At 46.5% G+C, this 21,212-nt stretch overlaps 1 protein-coding gene across 1 annotated transcript; it reads left to right on the top strand.

The window, feature by feature from the left end:
* Positions 1–468: 468 nt before the first annotated feature.
* Positions 469–17,541, top strand: LOC138642901 (uncharacterized). Its single transcript, XM_069731499.1, has 5 exons — positions 469–535; positions 617–688; positions 790–860; positions 1,103–2,114; positions 16,601–17,541. The coding sequence occupies exons 4-5, from the start codon at positions 1,227–1,229 to the stop codon at positions 16,610–16,612; spliced, it is 900 nt and encodes a 299-aa protein (XP_069587600.1). The 5' UTR covers positions 469–535; positions 617–688; positions 790–860; positions 1,103–1,226; the 3' UTR covers positions 16,613–17,541.
* Positions 17,542–21,212: the final 3,671 nt, after the last annotated feature.

Genomic DNA, 21,212 nt, shown 5'->3' with positions numbered 1-21,212 from the left:
ATATTGGTATATGGTCTCCATCCTGTCATGTGCTGCTCCATCCTGCGTCCCCATCCTGTCATGTGCTGCTCCATCCTGCGTCCCCATCCTGTAATGTGCTGCTCCATCCTGCGCCCCCATTCTGTCATGTGCTGCTCCATCCTGCTATATTACAGCTGAATTGGTAAGCACCACATCTCCCATTCAAATTGAATCTGGGGACCCGTATTGTTGGACCGGGACTGGACATACATACCGGCAGGTTGTACACCTACTATATAATCTCATACCACGAGCCGCCCCTATAACCCACTTACCCTCAATATCTATTTCCGCAGTTACTTCTATGTACCCTTTCCACATATTGGGGACATCCAGTGTATTACAGGTTTATCATACTGGCAAGTATAGCATGGCTCCGCGGTACTCCACCTGATATGGACTAAACAGACAAATTTACTCCCATATCTATGTATTTCTCTAGCCATATCTGCACGTACGTCTCGTATCACGACGACTGGCCTGCTACGCTGGCTGTAGTAAGAACAATATACTGGCAAGTATACTGTAATCTGTCTCACTCACTATTTACCTATTAAGGACTCAACAGATAACGTATTACCGTATGTCCCTACAGCTATTTCCACATGTGTATTCCACTACACGACGACCAACGGTTCATCATACGGGTATTATTGGCAAATTAGAAGTACGTTGTAGCATATTTCTTCGTGCTCCTTACTATAAGACAGTACCATGGTCAGTTGATAGTAATCCTTTTTTCATTTGGCTCTCCATCATTCTCTCCAGGCCCCTTTATTTTTGGCTGACACCCTCAGCAACACTGCAGTACAGCCATACATAAGGAATCTCCCACCGGGGTATGCTACTATCCTATTATCTTACTCTTACGCACGATATATGTATCTCCTTGCCTCCCTATGCCTCTATTTATCGTCCTGATATTATATGCGCCCTGTGTACAAGCATTGGCAACTTGGGTTGACTTTTACATTGGTTTTGACATGTTTTCCAGATCTGTATATATGTAAATAATCTTGTAGATAGTCATTTATTGCATTGTATATAGTTATTTATTGTCTTTTTCTATTATTTGTTCCAGCAATAGCGTGATCAAGCCACGAGCTGGCCGAAACGTCGTTTATGCCTATCGCTACACCATTTTACCTTTTTGCCACAATTGTTTCAATAAACTTTTTCACCTGCATCAAAGCAAACTTCGGAGTATGAGTGCAGTGATTATATATCGATACGTTCATCGGGACTACTGGTTCCGTTCACTAGCACCGTCACATTCATATCAGTCGAGTGCTAGCCTTCGAATACTCCGCATTGACTATTTTTGGTTCTATGCACCGACGGAATCCATGTCTACTGAAACCTATGTCTACGATGATGCAACGGGCTCTACTATCCTGTGCAAAATAAAAACAAAGACAGACTTTTTACATTTACCCAGCAACGACGCCAAATCGAGGGATTGGGAAAAAGAGAGAAAGAGACTCATCGGCTACGATCTGCATTGTGCCACCTTGGGAGAGTATCATCGTCAAGGAAAAATACCCAGGGGACTACACTGCAATCTTCGCCCAACCTTATTTTCAGAGAATGAAAAGTATTGCGCAACTTTTCAAAAAATCTTAAACAAATGCTCATTCGATATCATACTGCTTACTATCGAGTACCTCCAAGAGGCCATTAAAACTACTGAAGAAAAAATAGAGAGCATCGAGACACAGTTAACCTCCACCTTGAGCAGCACCGAATTCACTACATTGAAAGGTAAAGTGGACTCTATTCTAACCATACATCAAAAGACTTTGGAAGAGAGAAAACGCACAAAATTTCAAAGAGACATTGAAGATTACCTAACCAACAACGTGTACAAATGGGAGGACTCCTTCCCCAAACGTCCAAGGCCCAGATATCGCCGCACCCCAGGCGGGAATTACCACTCAGGGGGCTCCTCACCTGCCGGGGGCTCCTCTGCAGGATCCGGCAGCGAGACTGGTGGGGCTCACACATCGGGACTTCGTTTTTTAGGCCAAAACGCACGCCAACCCGCAGGTCCAGGAAGAAAGGACGTGGATCGTCACATGACACTCAGATCTCAGGTAGGGGTCCAAACTCTGTAATCAATATTTCTAACTACACTCTTTCTCCTTTAGAATTGAAAGTTCTGAATATGGGTCTATCATTCTGCCCAACCCCCAAATGGGATTCCTTCCAATTAGAGAGGGATCTACAGCAATTCTGCAGGAATATTAGACTCAAAGTATATTTTGAGGAGTCCACTAATTCCTTTAGACCAGTTTCTACACCAGCCCAAACTGAGAGATCAATCCTCACAATTGATCAATTAGGTCTACGTAATCGCAGCACCTTCATTCCACCTAAATCAAGTCACGCTGTAGAGACCTTTGTCAATTTACTTGACAGGGACGTTAAAAGGACTCTCCATGACCAGCGATTAGGCTTCCTCCCTGTCCGCCATAACCTTGACCCTCTCGAGAAACAGGCTCTGGACTCACTTAGTGAGAACAAAAATATCGTCATAAAACCAGCGGACAAGGGGGGAGCGATCGTTGTCATGGATAGGAGTTTCTATATGACCGAAGTAAGGAGACAACTCTCGGACACGTCAACATATAAAATGTTACAGACCGACCCAACTTACTCTATACAACAAAAGATTAGGAGGGTACTCGATAAACACCTACAATTGAATACCATCGACAACAAAACAAAAACATGCCTCACCAATAATCACCCGGTGACCCCTGTAATTTACATTCTACCTAAGATCCATAAAAACCTTCAAAACCCCCCTGGCCGCCCTATAGTGGCCTCAACCGATCTCAATATTGAACCCATTATCCATGTTCCTAGAGAAACTCCTCACGCCACATACCAAACTTACTAAATCATTCATATTGGACACCGGAGATTTCCTTAAGAAAATCCGTAATATTGACATCATTCCACATAACAGTATCCTATGTACATTCGATGTAAACAGCTTGTACACATCAATTACTCATGATAAGGGTATTGAGGCGGTATCCTTAACACTAAATGAGGCCAACATAGACAGGGGCATCCAGGAACTATGCTTGGATCTATTAAATCTAGTACTCAGAGAAAATTACTTCCTATTCGGAGATGATTTTTTCGTACAGACATGTGGTACCGCCATGGGGTCAAATGTGGCCCCAGCCTATGCCAATCTACATATGGATCGCTTCGAGAAAGAACACGTGTACGCAGACCCTATCTTCCAACTTCACGCACGTACCTGGTATAGATATCTTTTGTATATGGCAAGGGGACCTAACTAGCCTTCTAAAGTTTCACGCTAACATTAACGCAGTTAGATCAGAGCTGTCCTTTACACTGGTACACCACGACAATGAGGTCACATTTCTGGACACTAGAGTACTCAAAGATATCAATGGCCATCTCACCACAGATATCTATACGAAACTGACTGATTGCAACAGCCTGTTGTTATACAACAGCTGTCATCCCAAATCCATCAAAAACAGCCTTCCCAGATCACAATTTAAAAGGGTTACTAGAATTGTCTCCGACCCCCCAACCAGGGAGACCAGAATACAGGAGATGGCACAAAAATTTGAAGCCCGCAACTATCCAACTAATCTCCTTGAGATAGAATCCTCTCGAGCTATTAGTGATCTTAACGACGGGACAGTCAGTACACAAAAAAACCCGAGGCTCCCTTTTGTACATAATCACCACCCCACTATGCACAAAATACATAATCTCATCCGGGGACATTGGCCCCTCCTCAACAAGGCCTATCCCAACATACCTATCTTCAAAGATCCCCCACTAATGTGCACTAGACGAGCCAAAAATATACGAGATAGGGTGGTAAGAGCCGACTTAGGGTCACATAAATCATCGCTCACTAGGACCCTCACTGACCAAAAAAGAACGGGCACCTTTCCCTGCTTGAGTTGCATGTGTTGCTCGAACATTATCAAAGGGAATGAAGTAGTCCACCCACGAACCGGGAAATCATATCCCATTAGAGAGTTTTACACCTGTGCTACAAGCTTTGTAGTCTACATTATTAAGTGCCCTTGTGGGTTATTGTACGTGGGGGAGACCACGCAGGCAATAAGGGATCGCATATCCAGCCACAAATCTACGATCCGACGCGAGAAATTATGGCTACCCCTGGCAGCGCATTTCAAGGAGGCGAGACATAATATTGCCCAGCTTAGGTTCCAAATAGTCAAGAGAGTACCACGCCCGAGAAGGGGAGGCAATCACATCCAACTTTTAAAACAGAGGGAGACATATTGGATCTACACTCTGGACACCCTCCACCCAAGGGGATTAAATCGTGAAATTGATTGGCTAACATGAGTATACCTTGTTTTTTCCTAGATGAACTGACCCACTGCACTAATAGCTAGAGTTGAGTGACCTTGACCTTTTTAGAGTCGAGCCGGGTTTCGCGAAACCCGACTATCTCAAAAGTCGGGTCGAGTGAAATCGGCCGATTATGACGTAAAGTCGGGATCGACCGAAACACGAAACCCAATGCAAGTCAATGGGGCAGCATAGTCGGCAGTGAGTGGGGGCCAGGAAAACACCTAGAGTGCCCATTTTAATGTCAAAACCATCCATTCTTCTTAATGAAGCTTGTCAAGCGTAATTTACCTTATAATAATTGGAAGGCATTTGAAATTGGGGGTCATTTGGCTAAAGTTGTGGTGGGTAGGGCTGGTTCAAGTAATTAGTGGGCCCAGGAAATCTGGACCACGTCACGGCAGTGGAGCAGGGAGAGGTAAGTATTTCAACTTTGCAAGTGCTGTGAACCTGAGCAAGCAGGGGGGGCCCACTCGTTGGCATTGGCACTGGCACAGGGCCCCTCAAAGTACAGCGGTGTGTTTGCACGGCGGGGGCGCCTCCCACCGGCAGCAACACTTTTGCGTACTATGAGAGGCCCTGTGCCAGTGACGTCGCCAACTAGTATTCCTCCCCCCACCTGATGAAGGAACCTGCACTTTCATCTGCACCTTCCTCTTTGTCCCCGTGTAAGGTGGTATGGTATGCGGGAAGAGCAACCTGACTTTCAGCAGGGTCACAATGTTGTTGTGTAGCGTGCACGGGGAATGTTGCGTTATGGGTCAATGTACCAGCAGACTCATCTATCACTGGCTGGGCAATGGGCAGGATGAGGAGGAAACACAGATATAGGCCCAAAGAATAAAGTTGGCTAAATGCAGTTCAAAATTGGTAACACAGGAATAACCAGGGGGCATTGCAGTGGAGGACAACTGGAATGAGAGGCTGACACAGAGAGTAGGCCCAAATCAGTAAGTAGTCGAAATGCAGTTCAAAATTGGCAACCGTAGTAAACAGGCGGCACAGCTTTGTTCAGTGGAGGAGAACAGCAAGGAGTGGCAGACACCGATAGTAGGCCCCAACCCAACTAGTAGGCCAAATGCAGTCTAACATTAACAACTACTTAACGAGCGCCTGAAAACGGAATTTCAGGACAGGAAACCAGGAGAACAGCAAGGAGCGGCAGACACTGTTAGTAGGCCCCAAACCAACTAGTACGCCAAATGCAGTTGTTCCATTTAACCACAATTTAACGAGAGCCTGAAGATAGAAGCTCAGGAAAGGCAACCTGGAGAACACCTTGGAGTGGAACACACCATCTCTCTCCACCCCATACCCATTTTGTAGGCCTAATGCAGTGTAGTTTTCTACAACTACTAAACGAGAGTCGGAAGACCGAAGCAATGGCAAGGAAACCTGGGGAACACCTTGGAGTGTAACACACCATCTCTCTCCACCCGATACCCATTTTGTAGGCCTAATGCAGTGTAGTTTTCTACAAGTACTGAACGAGAGTCGGAAGACCGAAGCAATGGCAAGGAAACCTGGGGAACACCTTGGAGTGTAACACACCATCTCTCTCCACCCGATACCCATTTTGTAGGCCTAATGCAGTATAGTTTTGTACAACTACTAAACGAGAGTCTGAAGACCGAAGCAATGGCAAGGAAACCTGGGGAACACCTTGGAGTGTAACACACCATCTCTCTCCACCCGATACCCATTTTGTAGGCCTAATGCAGTGTAGTTTTCTACAACTACTGAACGAGAGTCGGAAGACCGAAGCAATGGCAAGGAAACCTGGGGAACACCTTGGAGTGTAACACACCATCTCTCTCCACCCGATACCCATTTTGTAGGCCTAATGCAGTGTAGTTTTCTACAACTACTGAACGAGAGTCGGAAGACCGAAGCAATGGCAAGGAAACCTGGGGAACACCTTGGAGTGTAACACACCATCTCTCTCCACCCGATACCCATTTTGTAGGCCTAATGCAGTGTAGTTTTCTACAACTACTGAACGAGAGTCGGAAGACCGAAGCAATGGCAAGGAAACCTGGGGAACACCTTGGAGTGTAACACACCATCTCTCTCCACCCGATACCCATTTTGTAGGCCTAATGCAGTGTAGTTTTGTACAACTACTAAACGAGAGTCTGAAGACCGAAGCAATGGCAAGGAAACCTGGGGAACACCTTGGAGTGTAACACACCATCTCTCTCCACCCGATACCCATTTTGTAGGCCTAATGCACTGTAGTTTTGTACAACTACTAAACGAGAGTCGGAAGACCGAAGCAATGGCAAGGAAACCTGGGGAACACCTTGGAGTGTAACACACCATCTCTCTCCACCCGATACCCATTTTGTAGGCCTAATGCAGTGTAGTTTTCTACAACTACTAAACGAGAGTCGGAAGACCGAAGCAATGGCAAGGAAACCTGGGGAACACCTTGGAGTGTAACACACCATCTCTCTCCACCCGATACCCATTTTGTAGGCCTAATGCACTGTAGTTTTGTACAACTACTAAATGAGAGTCTGAAGACCGAAGCAATGGCAAGGAAACCTGGGGAACACCTTGGAGTGTAACACACCATCTCTCTCCACCCGATACCCATTTTGTAGGCCTAATGCAGTGTAGTTTTGTACAACTACTAAACGAGAGTCTGAAGACCGAAGCAATGGCAAGGAAACCTGGGGAACACCTTGGAGTGTAACACACCATCTCTCTCCACCCCATACCCAATTTGTAGGCCTAATGCAGCCTACTTTACGACAACTACTAAACGAGAGCATGAAGATCGAAGCTCAGGAAAGGCAACCTGGGCCTTGGAGTGTAACACACCCTCTCTCTACACCACGGAAGGGCTGATTCTTAGGAAGGAAGGCTGTCGGAAAGAAGCAGGGCGCGTCCGAGGGTGATTATATTCTTATTAGGTATATACTCACCCTCGGACGCGCCCTGCTTCTTTATTTGTAATGAATGTTTATTTGCAATGTGGTTTTGACTTACTCTATTTTTTTGGTAAATAATGATTTTATTATTTTCATTGTTTTGCATCTTCTTGACAATTATATAAAGAAGACGCGACAGGACAACACTCGGTGGATGCCATATCTGTGTTTTAAATTGAAAAAAACTTTCAGTTAACTACTTGCAGGAGAAAGTTATTGTAGCTGGTGGCCATTTTGTAGTACTGTACCAGATTTTTGTTGTATGTGTTTGTTTTTAATGTTAAAATGTCTGCATTTGATATCTCTCCAGCATTTTCTTTTTTATAAGCAAAATACTTATTTTTATATTTTCTGATGTTGGTTCAAGGGGTACACGGGCAGCAGTAGACAGGTCAGTGGAGGCCTAGTGGAAGGAGGGACCGCAGACAGGCTTCGAAGCCCTAACATAATAAATTGGGCTGGCTGTAGGCAATTTAAAATTGGTTCCAGGGGAACACGGGCAGCAGTGGCCTGGTCAGTGTAGTAGTAGTGGAAAGAACGGGCCGCAGACAGGCTTCGAAGGCCTAACGTAACAAAAATTGGGATGTAGGCAATTTACAATTGGTTCCAGGGGAACACGGGCAGCAGTAGACAGGTCAGTGGAGGCCTAGTGGAAGGAGTGACCGCAGACAGGCTTCGAAGGCCTAACATAAGAAAAATGTCAATACAATGGTATTGACAGTGCCAGGCATTGAAGGATGTCAGCGCATAGACTAAACATTGGTGGAGCTGTGAGAGAAAATTTTGCAAGTGGTAGAGCACTGTTTGACCTGGGGGGGGGACTGTCTTGTGGCCGGCGGTACAGGCCCAGGGCCCCTCATATTACAACGGTGTGTCTGACGTTGGGTGCGCACCACCACCGCCAGACACTTTATTGTACTATGAGGGACCTAGTGGCAGTGCCGTCGACCAAAACGGGCACACCCACCTCTTCAGACAAACAGTACTCTCACGGGTGCTGGCGCCAAGTGGCGATACCACGGCCCCGTGTGGGGACTTTGGCCATTTAGGGAGGTGTTAACATGTCGGATGCTGGACAATCAGGTGCTGCAAATTACGAGATTGGAAAAGTCGTTCAGAATAGTCCACAGGCAAGACCTTTACATAGGAAAGCTAGGTGTCACCCGGGCAAGGTGGGGCAAAAGATTTCGAAATCCAGTTGTGGTTCATTTTAATGAAGGTTAGATCATCTACATTTTGGGTAGCCAGACGAGTCCTTTTTTCTGTTAGTATTGAACCTGCAGCACTGAATACTCTTTCTGATAGGACACTAGCTGCCGGGCAAGCAAGCTCCTGCAATGCATATTCTGCCAATTCTGGCCAGGTGTCTAATTTTGATGCCCAGGAATCAAATGGGAATGACGGTTGAGGGAGAACGTCGATAAGGGATGAAAAATAGTTAGTAACCATACTGGACAAATGTTGTCTCCTGTCACTTTGAATTGATGCTGCAGTACCTGTCCTGTCTGCGGTCATAGCAAAATCACTCCACAACCTGGTCAGAAAACCCCTCTGGCCAACGCCACTTCTGATTTCTGCCCCTCTAACACCTCTGGTCTGCTGGCCCCTGCAGCTCGTGTTAGAACGATCACGGGCGCTGTGTGCAGGGAATGCCAGAAGCAAACGGTCAATAAGAGTTGATTGTTTGGTTGCTAATATTAGTTCCAAGTTCTCATGTGGCATTATATTTTGCAATTTGCCTTTATAGCGAGGATCAAGGAGGCAGGCCAACCAGTAATCGTCATCGTTCATCATTTTTGTTATGCGTGTGTCCCTTTTGAGGATACGTAAGGCATAATCCGCCATGTGGCCCAAAGTTCCAGTTCTCAAATCTGTGGTTGTGCTTGGTTGAGGGGCAGTTTCAGGCAAATCCACGTCACTTGTGTCCCTCCAAAAACCAGAACCCGGCCTTGCCACGCCAACAATTTCCACTGGCCCAGGAAAAGCTTCCTCATTAAAAATATAATCATCCCCATCATCCTCCTCGTCCTCCTCCTCCTGTTCGCCCGCTACCTCGTCCTGTACACTGCCCTGGCCAGACAATGGCTGACTGTCATCAAGGCTTTCCTCTTCCTCAGCTGCAGACGCCTGATCCTTTATGTGCGTCAAACTTTGCATCAGCAGACGCATTAGGGGGATGCTCATGCTTATTATGGCGTTGTCTGCACTAACCAGCCGTGTGCATTCCTCAAAACACTGAAGGACTTGACACATGTCTTTAATCTTCGACCACTGCACACCTGACAACTCCATGTCTGCCATCCTACTGCCTGCCCGTGTATGTGTATCCTCCCACAAAAACATAACAGCCCGCCTCTGTTCACACAGTCTCTGAAGCATGTGCAGTGTTGAGTTCCACCTTGTTGCAACGTCTATGATTAGGCGATGCTGGGAAAGGTTCAAAGAACGCTGATAGGTCTGCATACGGCTGGAGTGTACGGGCGAACGGCGGATATGTGAGCAAAGTCCACGCACTTTGAGGAGCAGGTCGGATAACCCCGGATAACTTTTCAGGAAGCACTGCACCACCAGGTTTAAGGTGTGAGCCAGGCAAGGAATGTGTTTCAGTTGGGAAAGGGAGATGGCAGCCATGAAATTCCTTCCGTTATCACTCACTACCTTGCCTGCCTCAAGATCTACAGTGCCCAGCCACGACTGCGTTTCTTTCTGCAAGAACTCGGACAGAACTTCCGCGGTGTGTCTGTTGTCGCCCAAACACTTCATAGCCAATACAGCCTGCTGACGTTTGCCAGTAGCTGCCCCATAATGGGAGACCTGGTGTGCAACAGTGGCAGCTGCGGATGGAGTGGTTGTGCGACTGCGGTCTGTGGACGAGGTCTCGCTTCTGCAGGAGGACGAGGAGGAGGAGGAGGGGGTGCGAACGGCTACAGCCAACTGTTTCCTAGACCGTGGGCTAGGCAGAACTGTCCCAAACTTGCTGTCCCCTGTGGACCCTGCATCCACCACATTTACCCAGTGTGCCGTGATGGACACGTAACGTCCCTGGCCATGCCTACTGGTCCATGCATCTGTTGTCAGGTGCACCTTTGTGCTCACAGATTGCCTGAGTGCATGGACGATGCGCTCTTTAACATGCTGGTGGAGGGCTGGGATGGCTTTTCTGGAAAAAAAGTGTCGACTGGGTAGCTCGTAGCGTGGTACAGCGTAGTCCATCAGGGCTTTGAAAGCTTCACTTTCAACTAACCGGTAGGGCATCATCTCTAACGAGATTAGTCTAGCTATGTGGGCGTTCAAACCCTGTGTACGTGGATGCGAGGCTAAGTACTTCCTTTTTCTAACCATAGTGTCATGTAGGGTGAGCTGGACTGGAGAGCTGGAGATCGTGGAACTAGCGGGGGTGCCGGTGGACATGGCAGACTGAGAGACGGTGGGAGATGGTATTGTTGCCGCCGGTGCCCTAGATGCAGTGTTTCCTACTACGAAACTGGTGATTCCCTGACCCTGACTGCTTTGGCCTGGCAAAGAAACCTGCACAGATACTGCAGGTGGTGCAGAAAATGGTGGCCCTACACTGCCGGAAGGGATGTTGCGTTGATGACTAGCTTCATTGGCCGAGGGTGCTACAACCTTAAGGGACGTTTGGTAGTTAGTCCAAGCTTGCAAATGCATGGTGGTTAAATGTCTATGCATGCAACTTGTATTGAGACTTTTGAGATTCTGCCCTCTGCTTAAGGTAGTTGAACATTTTTGACAGATGACTTTGCGCTGATCAATTGGATGTTGTTTAAAAAAATGCCAGACTGCACTCTTTCTAGCATCGGATACCTTTTCAGGCATTGCAGACTGAGCTTTAACCGGATGGCCACGCTGTCCTCCAACAGGTTTTGACTTTGCCACGCGTTTTGGGCAAGATACGGGCCCGGCAGATGGAACCTGTTGCGATGTTGATGCCTGCTGCGGCCCCTCCTCCTCCGCTTCAGAACTGCTGCCGCCTGCACCCTGTTCCCCCAATGGCTGCCAATCGGGGTCAAGAACTGGGTCATCTATTACCTCTTCTTGTAGCTCGTGTGCAACTTCGTCTGTGTCACCGTGTCGGTCGGTGGTATAGCGTTCGTGATGGGGCAACATAGTCTCATCAGGGTCTGATTCTTGATCAGCACCCTGCGAGGGCAATGTTGTGGTCTGAGTCAAAGGACCAGCATAGTAGTCTGGCTGTGGCTGTGCATCAGTGCACTCTATGTCAGATTCAACTTGTAATGGGCATGGACTGTTAACTGCTTCACTTTCTAAGCCAGGGACGGTATGTGTAAAGAGCTCCATGGAGTAACCCGTTGTGTCGTCTGCTGCATTCTTCTCTGTTGTTGTTTTTGCTGAAGAGGACAAGGAAGCGACTTGTCCCTGACCGTGAACATCCACTAACGACGCGCTGCTTTTACTTTTACCAGTTTCACGAGAGGAGGCAAAAGAGCTAGAGGCTGAGTCAGCAAGATAAGCCAAAACTTGCTCTTGCTGCTCCGGCTTTAAAAGCGGTTTTCCTACTCCCAGAAAAGGGAGCGTTCGAGGCCTTGTGTAGCCAGACGACGAACCTGGCTCCACAGCTCCAGACTTAGGTGCAATATTTTTTTTCCCACGACCACCTGATGCTCCACCACTACCACTACCCTCATTACCAGCTGACAATGAACGCCCCCGGCCACGACCTCTTCCACCAGACTTCCTCATTGTTTTAAAAACGTTACCAAACTAACGGTATTTGTTGCTGTCACACAACTTACACGGTGAGCTATAACTTCAGTATGATTTAGCTACCCCTTTACAGGTGGGTGAGACCACAACGAAAATCAGGCACAATGTTACACACTCTGTTGTTGGTGGCAACAAATGAGAGAGATGCCACACACGCAGGACTGTCACTGAAGCGCAAATGTAAATATTAATCTCCCACTGATTTGTTTGTTTTTTTTTAACAGGGAGACTTTAGAAGAAAAAAAAATAATAAAAAAAAATGATTTTTTAAGGAAGAATTTATAAACCAAATAAAATGAAATGATTGTTTCAGGGAGAATTTAGAAAACAAATTAAAAAAAAATAGGCTTTCTATGGCCCACTGAGTGAGAGAGGACGCACACAGGAGTCAGGAGTGGCACACAAGCCCAGAGGCCAATATTTATCTCCCACTGATTGATTTAGTGATTTTTTCAGGTAGATTTTGGAACCCAAATCAAGCAAAAAAATAAATAGGCTTTCTATGGCCCACAATGGGAGAGAGAGAGAGAGATGGCACACCCAGGAGTCAAGACTGGCACACAAGCAGAAAGGGCAATATTAATCTCCCACTGATTTGATTTTTTTTTTTCTTTTCAGGGAGACTTTAGAAAAAAAAAATACAAAAAAAATGATTTTTTCAGGAATAATTTAGAAACCAAATAAAATAAAATGATTTTTTCAGGGAGAATTTAGAAAACAAATAAAACAAAAAATAGGCTTTCTAGGGCCCACTGAGTGAGAGATGACGCACACAGGAGTCAGGAGTGGCACACAAGCCCAGAGGCCAATATTTATCTCCCACTGATTGATTTAGTGATTTTTTCAGGTAGATTTTGGAACCCAAATCAAGCAAAAAAATAAATAGGCTTTCTATGGCCCACAATTGGAGAGAGAGAGAGATGGCACACCCAGGAGTCAAGACTGGCACACAAGCAGAAAGGGCAATATTAATCTCCCACTGATTTGATTTTTTTTTTTTTTTTCAGGGAGACTTTAGAAAAAAAAAATACAAAAAAATGAATTTTTCAGGAAGAATTTAGAAACAAAATAAAATAAAATGATTGTTTCAGGGAGAATTTAGAAAACAAATAAAAAAAAATTAGGCTTTGTAGGGCCCACTGAGTGAGAGAGGACGCACACAGGAGTCAGGAGTGGCACACAAGCCCAGAGGCCAATATTTATCTCCCACTGATTGATTTAGTGATTTTTTCAGGTAGATTTTGGAACCCAAATCAAGCAAAAAAATTAATAGGCTTTCTATGGCCCACAATTGGAGAGAGAGAGATGGCACACCCAGGAGTCAAGACTGGCACACAAGCAGAAAGGGCAATATTAATCTCCCACTGATTTGATTTTTTTTTTTTTTCAGGGAGACTTTAGAAAAAAAAAATACAAAAAAAATGATTTTTTCAGGAATAATTTAGAAACCAAATAAAATAAAATGATTTTTTCAGGGAGAATTTAGAAAACAAATAAAACAAAAAATAGGCTTTCTAGGGCCCACTGAGTGAGAGATGACGCACACAGGAGTCAGGAGTGGCACACAAGCCCAGAGGCCAATATTTATCTCCCACTGATTGATTTATTGATTTTTTCAGGTAGAATTTAGAACCCAAATCAACCCAAAAAATAAATAGGCTTTCTATGGCCCACTATTTGTGAGAGAGATGGCACGCTCAGGACTGGCACACAAGCCCAGAGGCCAATATTAATCTCCCACTTTTTTTTTTTTTTCCAGGGAAAATTTATAAACCCAATAAAAAAATAATAAATAGGCTTTCTATGGCCCACTATCTGAGAGAGAGATGGCACGCTTAGGACTGGCACACAAGCCCAAAGGCCAATATTAATCTCCCACTGATTGATTTATTGATTTTTTCAGGTAGAATTTAGAACCAAAATCAACCCAAAAAAAAAATAGGCTTTCTATGGCCCACTATTTGTGAGAGAGATGGCACGCTCAGGACTGGCACACAAGCCCAGAGGCCAATATTAATCTCCCACTTTTTTTTTTTTTCTCCAGGGAAAATTTATAAACCCAATAAAAAAAATAATAAATAGGCTTTCTATGGCCCACTATCTGAGAGAGAGAGATGGCACGCTTAGGACTGGCACACAAGCCCAAAGGCCAATATTAATCTCCCACTGATTGATTTATTGATTTTTTCAGGTAGAATTTAGAACCCAAATCAAGCAAAAAAATAAATAGGCTTTCTATGGCCCACTGAGTGAGAGATGGCACACACAGGAGTCAGGAGTGGCACACAAGCCCTGAGGCCAATATTTTTCTCCCACTGATTGATGTTGTGATTTTTTCAGGTAGATTTTGGAACCCAAATCAAGCAAAAAAATAAATAGGCTTTCTATGGCCCACTGAGTGAGAGATGGCACACACAGGAGTCAGGAGTGGCACACAAGCCCTGAGGCCAATATTTTTCTCCCACTGATTGATGTTGTGATTTTTTCAGGTAGATTTTGGAACCCAAATCAAGCAAAAAAATAAATAGGCTTTCTATGGCCCACTGAGTGAGAGATGGCACACACAGGAGTCAGGAGTGGCACACAAGCCCTGAGGCCAATATTTTTCTCCCACTGATTGATGTAGTGATTTTTTCAGGTAGATTTTAGAACCCAAATCAAGCAAAAAAATAAATAGGCTTTCTATGGCCCACTGAGTGAGAGATGACACAGACAGGGATGGCACTCTAGCAGAAATGCCAATCTTAATCTCCCACAAAAAAAAAAAAGGAACTGTCCTTCAATTACTATCTCCCTGCAGTAATCTCAGCCAGGTATGGCAGGCAGCAATAAGGAGTGGACTGATGCACAAATTAAATAAAAAGTGTGGACAAACAAACAAGATAGCTGTGCAGAAAGGAAGGAACAAGAGGATTTGTGCTTTGAAAAAAGCAGTTGGTTTGCACAGCGGCGTACACACAGCAATGCAGCTATCAGGGAGCCTTCTAGGGCAGCCCAATGAGCTACAGCGCTGAGGAAAAAAAAAAAATGTAGCTTCCACTATCCCTGCACACCGAAGGTGGTGTTGGGCAGTGGAAATCGCTACAGCACAAGCGGTTTGGTGGTTAATGGACCCTGCCTAACGCTATCCCTGCTTCTGACGAAGCGGCAGCAACCTCTCCCTAAGCTCAGATCAGCAGCAGTAACATGGCGGTCGGCGGGAACGCCCCTTTATAGCCCCTGTGACGCCGCGGACAGCAAGCCAATCACTGCAATGCCCTTCTCTAAGATGGTGGGGACCAGGACCTATGTCATCACGCTGCCCACACTCTGCGTTTACCTTCATTGGCTGAGAAATGGCGCTTTTCGCGTCATTGAAACGCGACTTTGGCGCGAAAGTCGCGTACCGCATGGCCGACCCCGCACAGGGGTCGGATCGGGTTTCATGAAACCCGACTTTGCCAAAAGTCGGCGACTTTTGAAAATGAACGACCCGTTTCGCTCAACCCTACTAATAGCCTCTACCGTGTGCACTATCTAGACGGTAAGATTCATACCCCCCGATTCCTTCACCAACATTTATTTGTCCTGCCCATTTTTACTAGTTTATTTTACTTTTTACCCCTATCCTAGTTTTAGAATTATCCCTGTTTTTTATTTTTATATCATTTATTTATCAAACTTTAGCCTCATTCATTGGTCATCCCCATAGCCTTTATGTTTTTCTTTTTTCTTTTTTCATTTTCTTTATTTCTTTTCTTTATTTTCTTTATTTTTTCCCTATTTTCTTTTTTTTCAAGTTTGGACTCCTACCATTTATATGTATATGCATCTGTATTTATATCATGTATCTGCAGTGTTATCGTAAGTTTGCACACCTAGTATTATCAATGCCTTATATGGGTCCTTGAAGCACACCGATTGCTTCTTTTTTCCTCCCCAACCCCTCTTTTCCTCTGGCCAAATCCCCCGGTGGTCTCCTCTGCATACGCCAGCTCCAGATATCTGGACACTGACGTTCTAGCCCACAATCGGCATTGCGCATGCACGGGCGCCATCTTACTGTCCCAGCACCGCTTTAGCCCCCAGCATGCATTGCGCATGCGCGGGCGCCATCTTGGAGTTCCTACCCAGCCGCTCGAGCCTATTGCCCATGCGCGAGCGCCATATTGCGGTCTCTGCCGCACAGACGCCGACTTCCTCCTCCATAATACCATGGTAACAGCACACGCTCCGGCTCCACGGGACCTCCTTCCCCTTCTCCTCCATGTATTATGCAGACGTGGACATCCCGGCCCGCATCCGGTCACCTGACCGGCGATAGCCTTATATAGCGCTGCCTGTCCAGACATGGCAGCCATTCCTCAGCAAGGACACAGTTTGTGTCTGCTCCTATCACCTGGCTACCAACGCCGGCCCCTCCTCTACCACGAACGCCACCAACGGACCGCTGATGTGAGATTTCTACCTTCATCCTACAGATAAGTAATATGGGACTCTGAGTACTCTATTCTAATAGCTCCCCTACTATATTACAGCTGAATTGGTAAGCACCACATCTCCCATTCAAATTGAAACTGGGGACCCGTATTGTTGGACCGGGACTGGACATACATACCGGCAGGTAGTACACCTACTATATAATCTCATACCACGAGCCGCCCCTATAACCCACTTACCCTCAATATCTATTTCCGCAGTTACTTCTATGTACCCTTTCCACATATTGGGGACATCCAGTGTATTACAGGTTTATCATACTGGCAAGTATAGCATGGCTCCGCGGTACTCCACCTGATATGGACTAAACAGACAAATTTACTCCCATATCTATGTATTTCTCTAGCCATATCTGCACGTACGTCTCGTATCACGACGACTGGCCTGCTACGCTGGCTGTAGTAAGAACAATATACTGGCAAGTATACTGTAATCTGTCTCACTCACTATTTACCTATTAAGGACTCAACAGATAACGTATTACCGTATGTCCCTACAGCTATTTCCACATGTGTATTCCACTACACGACGACCAACGGTTCATCATACGGGTATTATTGGCAAATTAGAAGTACGTTGTAGCATATTTCTTCGTGCTCCTTACTATAAGACAGTACCATGGTCAGTTGATAGTAATCCTTTTTTCATTTGGCTCTCCATCATTCTCTCCAGGCCCCTTTATTTTTGGCTGACACCCTCAGCAACACTGCAGTACAGCCATACATAAGGAATCTCCCACCGGGGTATGCTACTATCCTATTATCTTACTCTTACGCACGATATATGTATCTCCTTGCCTCCCTATGCCTCTATTTATCGTCCTGATATTATATGCGCCCTGTGTACAAGCATTGGCAACTTGGGTTGACTTTTACATTGGTTTTGACATGTTTTCCAGATCTGTATATATGTAAATAATCTTGTAGATAGTCATTTATTGCATTGTATATAGTTATTTATTGTCTTTTTCTATTATTTGTTCCAGCAATAGCGTGATCAAGGCCACGAGCTGGCCGAAACGTCGTTTATGCCTATCGCTACACCATTTTACCTTTTTGCCACAATTGTTTCAATAAACTTTTTCACCTGCATCAAAGCAAACTTCAGAGTACGAGTGCAGTGATTATATATCGATACGTTCATTGGGACTACTGGTTCCGTTCACTAGCACCGTCACATTCATATCAGTCGAGTGCTAGCCTTCGAATTCTCCGCTTCTCTGCTCCATCCTGCGTCCCCATCCTGTCATGTGCTGCTCCCATCCTGCGCCCCCGTTCTGTCATGTGCTGCTCCCATCCTGCGCCCCCGTTCTGTCATGTGCTGCTCCCATCCTGCGCCTCCATTCTGTCATTTGCTGCTCCCATCCTGTCATGTGCTGCTCCCATCCTGCGCCCCCGTTCTGTCATGTGCTGCTCCCATCCTGCGCCCCCGTTCTGTCATATGCTGCTCCCATCCTGCGCACCCGTTCTGTCATGTGCTGCTCCCATCCTGCACCTCCATTCTGTCATTTGCTGCTCCCATCCTGTCATGTGCTGCTCCCATCCTGCGCCCCCGTTCTGTCATGTGCTGCTCCCATCCTGCGCCCCCGTTCTGTCATGTGCTGCTCCCATCCTGCGCCCCCGTTCTGTCATTTGCTGCTCCCATCCTGTCATGTGCTGCTCCCATCCTGCGCCCCCGTTCTGTCATGCGCTGCTGCCATCCTGCACCCCCGTTCTGTCATGTGCTGCTCCCATCCTGTCATGTGCTGCTCCCATCCTGCGCCCCCGTTCTGTCATGTGCTGCTCCCATCCTGCGTCCCCGTTCTGTTATGTGCTGCTCCCATCCTGCGCCCCCGTTCTGTCATTTGCTGCTCCCATTCTGTCATGTGCTGCTCCCATCCTGTGTCCCCGTTCTGTCATGCGCTGCTGCCATCCTGCACCCCCGTTCTGTCATGTGCTGCTTCCATCCTGCGCCCCCGTTCTGTCATGTGCTGCTCCCATCCTGCAGCACCGTTCTTTAATTTGCTGCTCCCATCCATATGCCCCATACGCTGCTCCATAAGATGCTCCATAGTATATGCCCCGTATCAGGTGGCGTAAGTAACAAATAGCTGTGGCATGAAGTGCCTCATGCCACAGCAATTTGTTACTTGCGCCACCTGATTCCTTTCCGCCGCCATTTTCTTGGTCCTCCTGCTGGTGGAATCGCTTCCGGCGCCATTTTCTTGAAGACACACTGCAGTGTGTCTTAAAGAAAATGGCACCAGAAAGCGCAGACTGCGCAGGCGCCGATTCCGGCAGCAGGACCAAGAAAATGGCGGCGGAAAGGAATCAGGTGGCGCAAGTAACAAATTGCTGTGGCATGAGGCACTTCATGCCACAGCTATTTGTTACTTACACCACCTGATACGGGGCATATACTATGGAGCATCTTATGGAGCAGCGTATTAGCGGCGACAGACAATAAAGTGAATGAGCCAATAGGAAATATAAGGGGACACTTACTAATGGTATGTAACTCCAATTCTAGGGACTACCAGTCACTGTCCAGGGCACCCCGACGCGCGTTTCGGACGCACCCCCTGACGAAGGATCGTGCGTCCGAAACGCGCGTCGGGGTGCCCTGGACAGTGACTGGTAGTCCCTAGAATTGGAGTTACATACCATTAGTAAGTGTCCCATTATATTTCCTATTGGCTCATTCACTTTATTGTCTGTCGCCGCTAATGCGGTATCATCTTGCTGCACATGTATGCACTGTTTGCACATTTATATTGAGTGATATTTACACTCTCATTTTTTGCAGATTTCTGCTTTTACTTGACACATTTGTTTTTTAGTAGTTGCGATTTTTACCCCCTTTTTTTGTGTTTTTATGGGCCATATGGTATGATATGATTGACACAAGATTTACATAAATGGACACCAGTTTAACTACAGGCACTATTATATATACTAATATACATTTTATATACATTTTTTTTATATATATGCATTGTTTCGCTATTGTATGGTATAGTCTAAATTTTATTTAATTAATAAAGCAATTTTTTATAACTATATCCTTGCTTTGATTGGTTTTATGGGATTTCTTTTTATGCTGAGTGCTTGATTTTTCCTATACAACATGCATGCATAGACATTTAACCACCATGCATTTGCAAGCCTGGACTAACTACCAAACGTCCCTTAAGGTTGTAGCACCCTCGGCCAATGAAGCTAGTCAGCAACGCTACATCCCTTCCGTCACTGTAAGCCCACCATTTCCCCGCACCACCTGCCGTATCTGTGCAGGTTTCGTTGCCAGGCCAAAGCAGTCAGGGTCAGGAAATCACCAGTTTCGTAGTAGGAAACACTGCATGTAGGGCACCGGCAAGAATACCGTCTCCAACCGTCTCTGTCTGCCATGTCCAACAGCACCCCCTCTAGTTCCACGATCTCCAGCTCTCCAGTCCAGCTCACCCTACATGAGACTCTCGTTAGAAAAAGGAAGTACTCATCCTCGCATCCGCGTACACAGGGTTTGAACGCCCACATTGCTAGACTAATCTCGTTAGAGATGATGCCCTACATCGTCCATGCACTCAGGCAATCTGTGAGTACAAAGGTGCACCTGACAACAGATGCATGGACCAGTAGGCATGGCCAGGGACGTTACGTGTCCATCACGGCACACTGGGTGAATGTGGTGGATGCAGGGTCCACAGGGGACAGCAATATTGGGACAGTTCTGCCTAGCCCATGGTCTAGGAAACAATTGGCTGCAGCCGTTCGCCCCCCCTCCTCCTCCTCCTCGTCCTCCTGCAGAAGCGAGAGCTCGTCCACAGACCGCAGTCGCACAACCACTCCATCCGCAGCTGCCACTGTTGCACACCAGGTGTCACATTATGGGGCAGCTACTGGCAAGCGTCAGCAGGCTGTATTGGCAATGAAGTGTTTGGGCGACAACAGACACACCGCGGAAGTTCTGTCCGAATTCTTGCAGAAAGAAACGCAGTCATGGCTGGGCACTGTACATCTTGAGGCAGGCAAGGTAGTGAGTGATAATGGAAGGAATTTCATGGCTGCCATAGCCCTTTCCCAATTGAAACACATTCCTTGCCTGGCTTACACCTTAAACCTGGTGGTGCAGTGCTTCCTGAAAAGTTATCTGGGGTTATCCGACCTGCTCCTCAAAGTGCGCAGACTTTGCTCTCATATCCGCCGTTCGCCTGTACACTCCAGGCGTATGCAGAACTATCAGCGGTCTTTGAACCTTCCCCAGCATCGCCTAATCATCGACGTTGCAACAAGGTGGAACTCAACACTGCACATGCTTCAGAGACTGTGCGAACAGAGGCATGCTGTTATGTATTTGTGGGAGGATACACATACACGGGCAGGCAGTTGGATGGCAGACATGGAGTTGTCAGGTGTGCAGTGGTCGAAGGTACAAGAAATGTGTCAAGTCCTTCAGTGTTTTGAGGAATGCACATGGCTGGTTAGTGCAGACAACCCCATAATAAGCATGAGCATCCCCCTAATGCGTCTGCTGATGCAAAGTTTGACGCACATAAAGGAGCAGGCGTCTGCAGCAGAGGAAGAGGAAAGCCTTGATGACAGTCAGCTATTGTCTGGTCAGGGCAGTGTACAGGACGAGGTAGCGGGCGAACAGGAGGAGGAGGATGATGGG

Source organism: Ranitomeya imitator, chromosome 6, assembly GCF_032444005.1.
Source record: "Ranitomeya imitator isolate aRanImi1 chromosome 6, aRanImi1.pri, whole genome shotgun sequence".
NCBI classification, from domain to species: domain Eukaryota; kingdom Metazoa; phylum Chordata; class Amphibia; order Anura; family Dendrobatidae; genus Ranitomeya; species Ranitomeya imitator.
The sequence above is the reverse complement of the archived record's forward strand: the minus strand, read 5'-3'. Positions and strand labels throughout refer to the sequence as shown.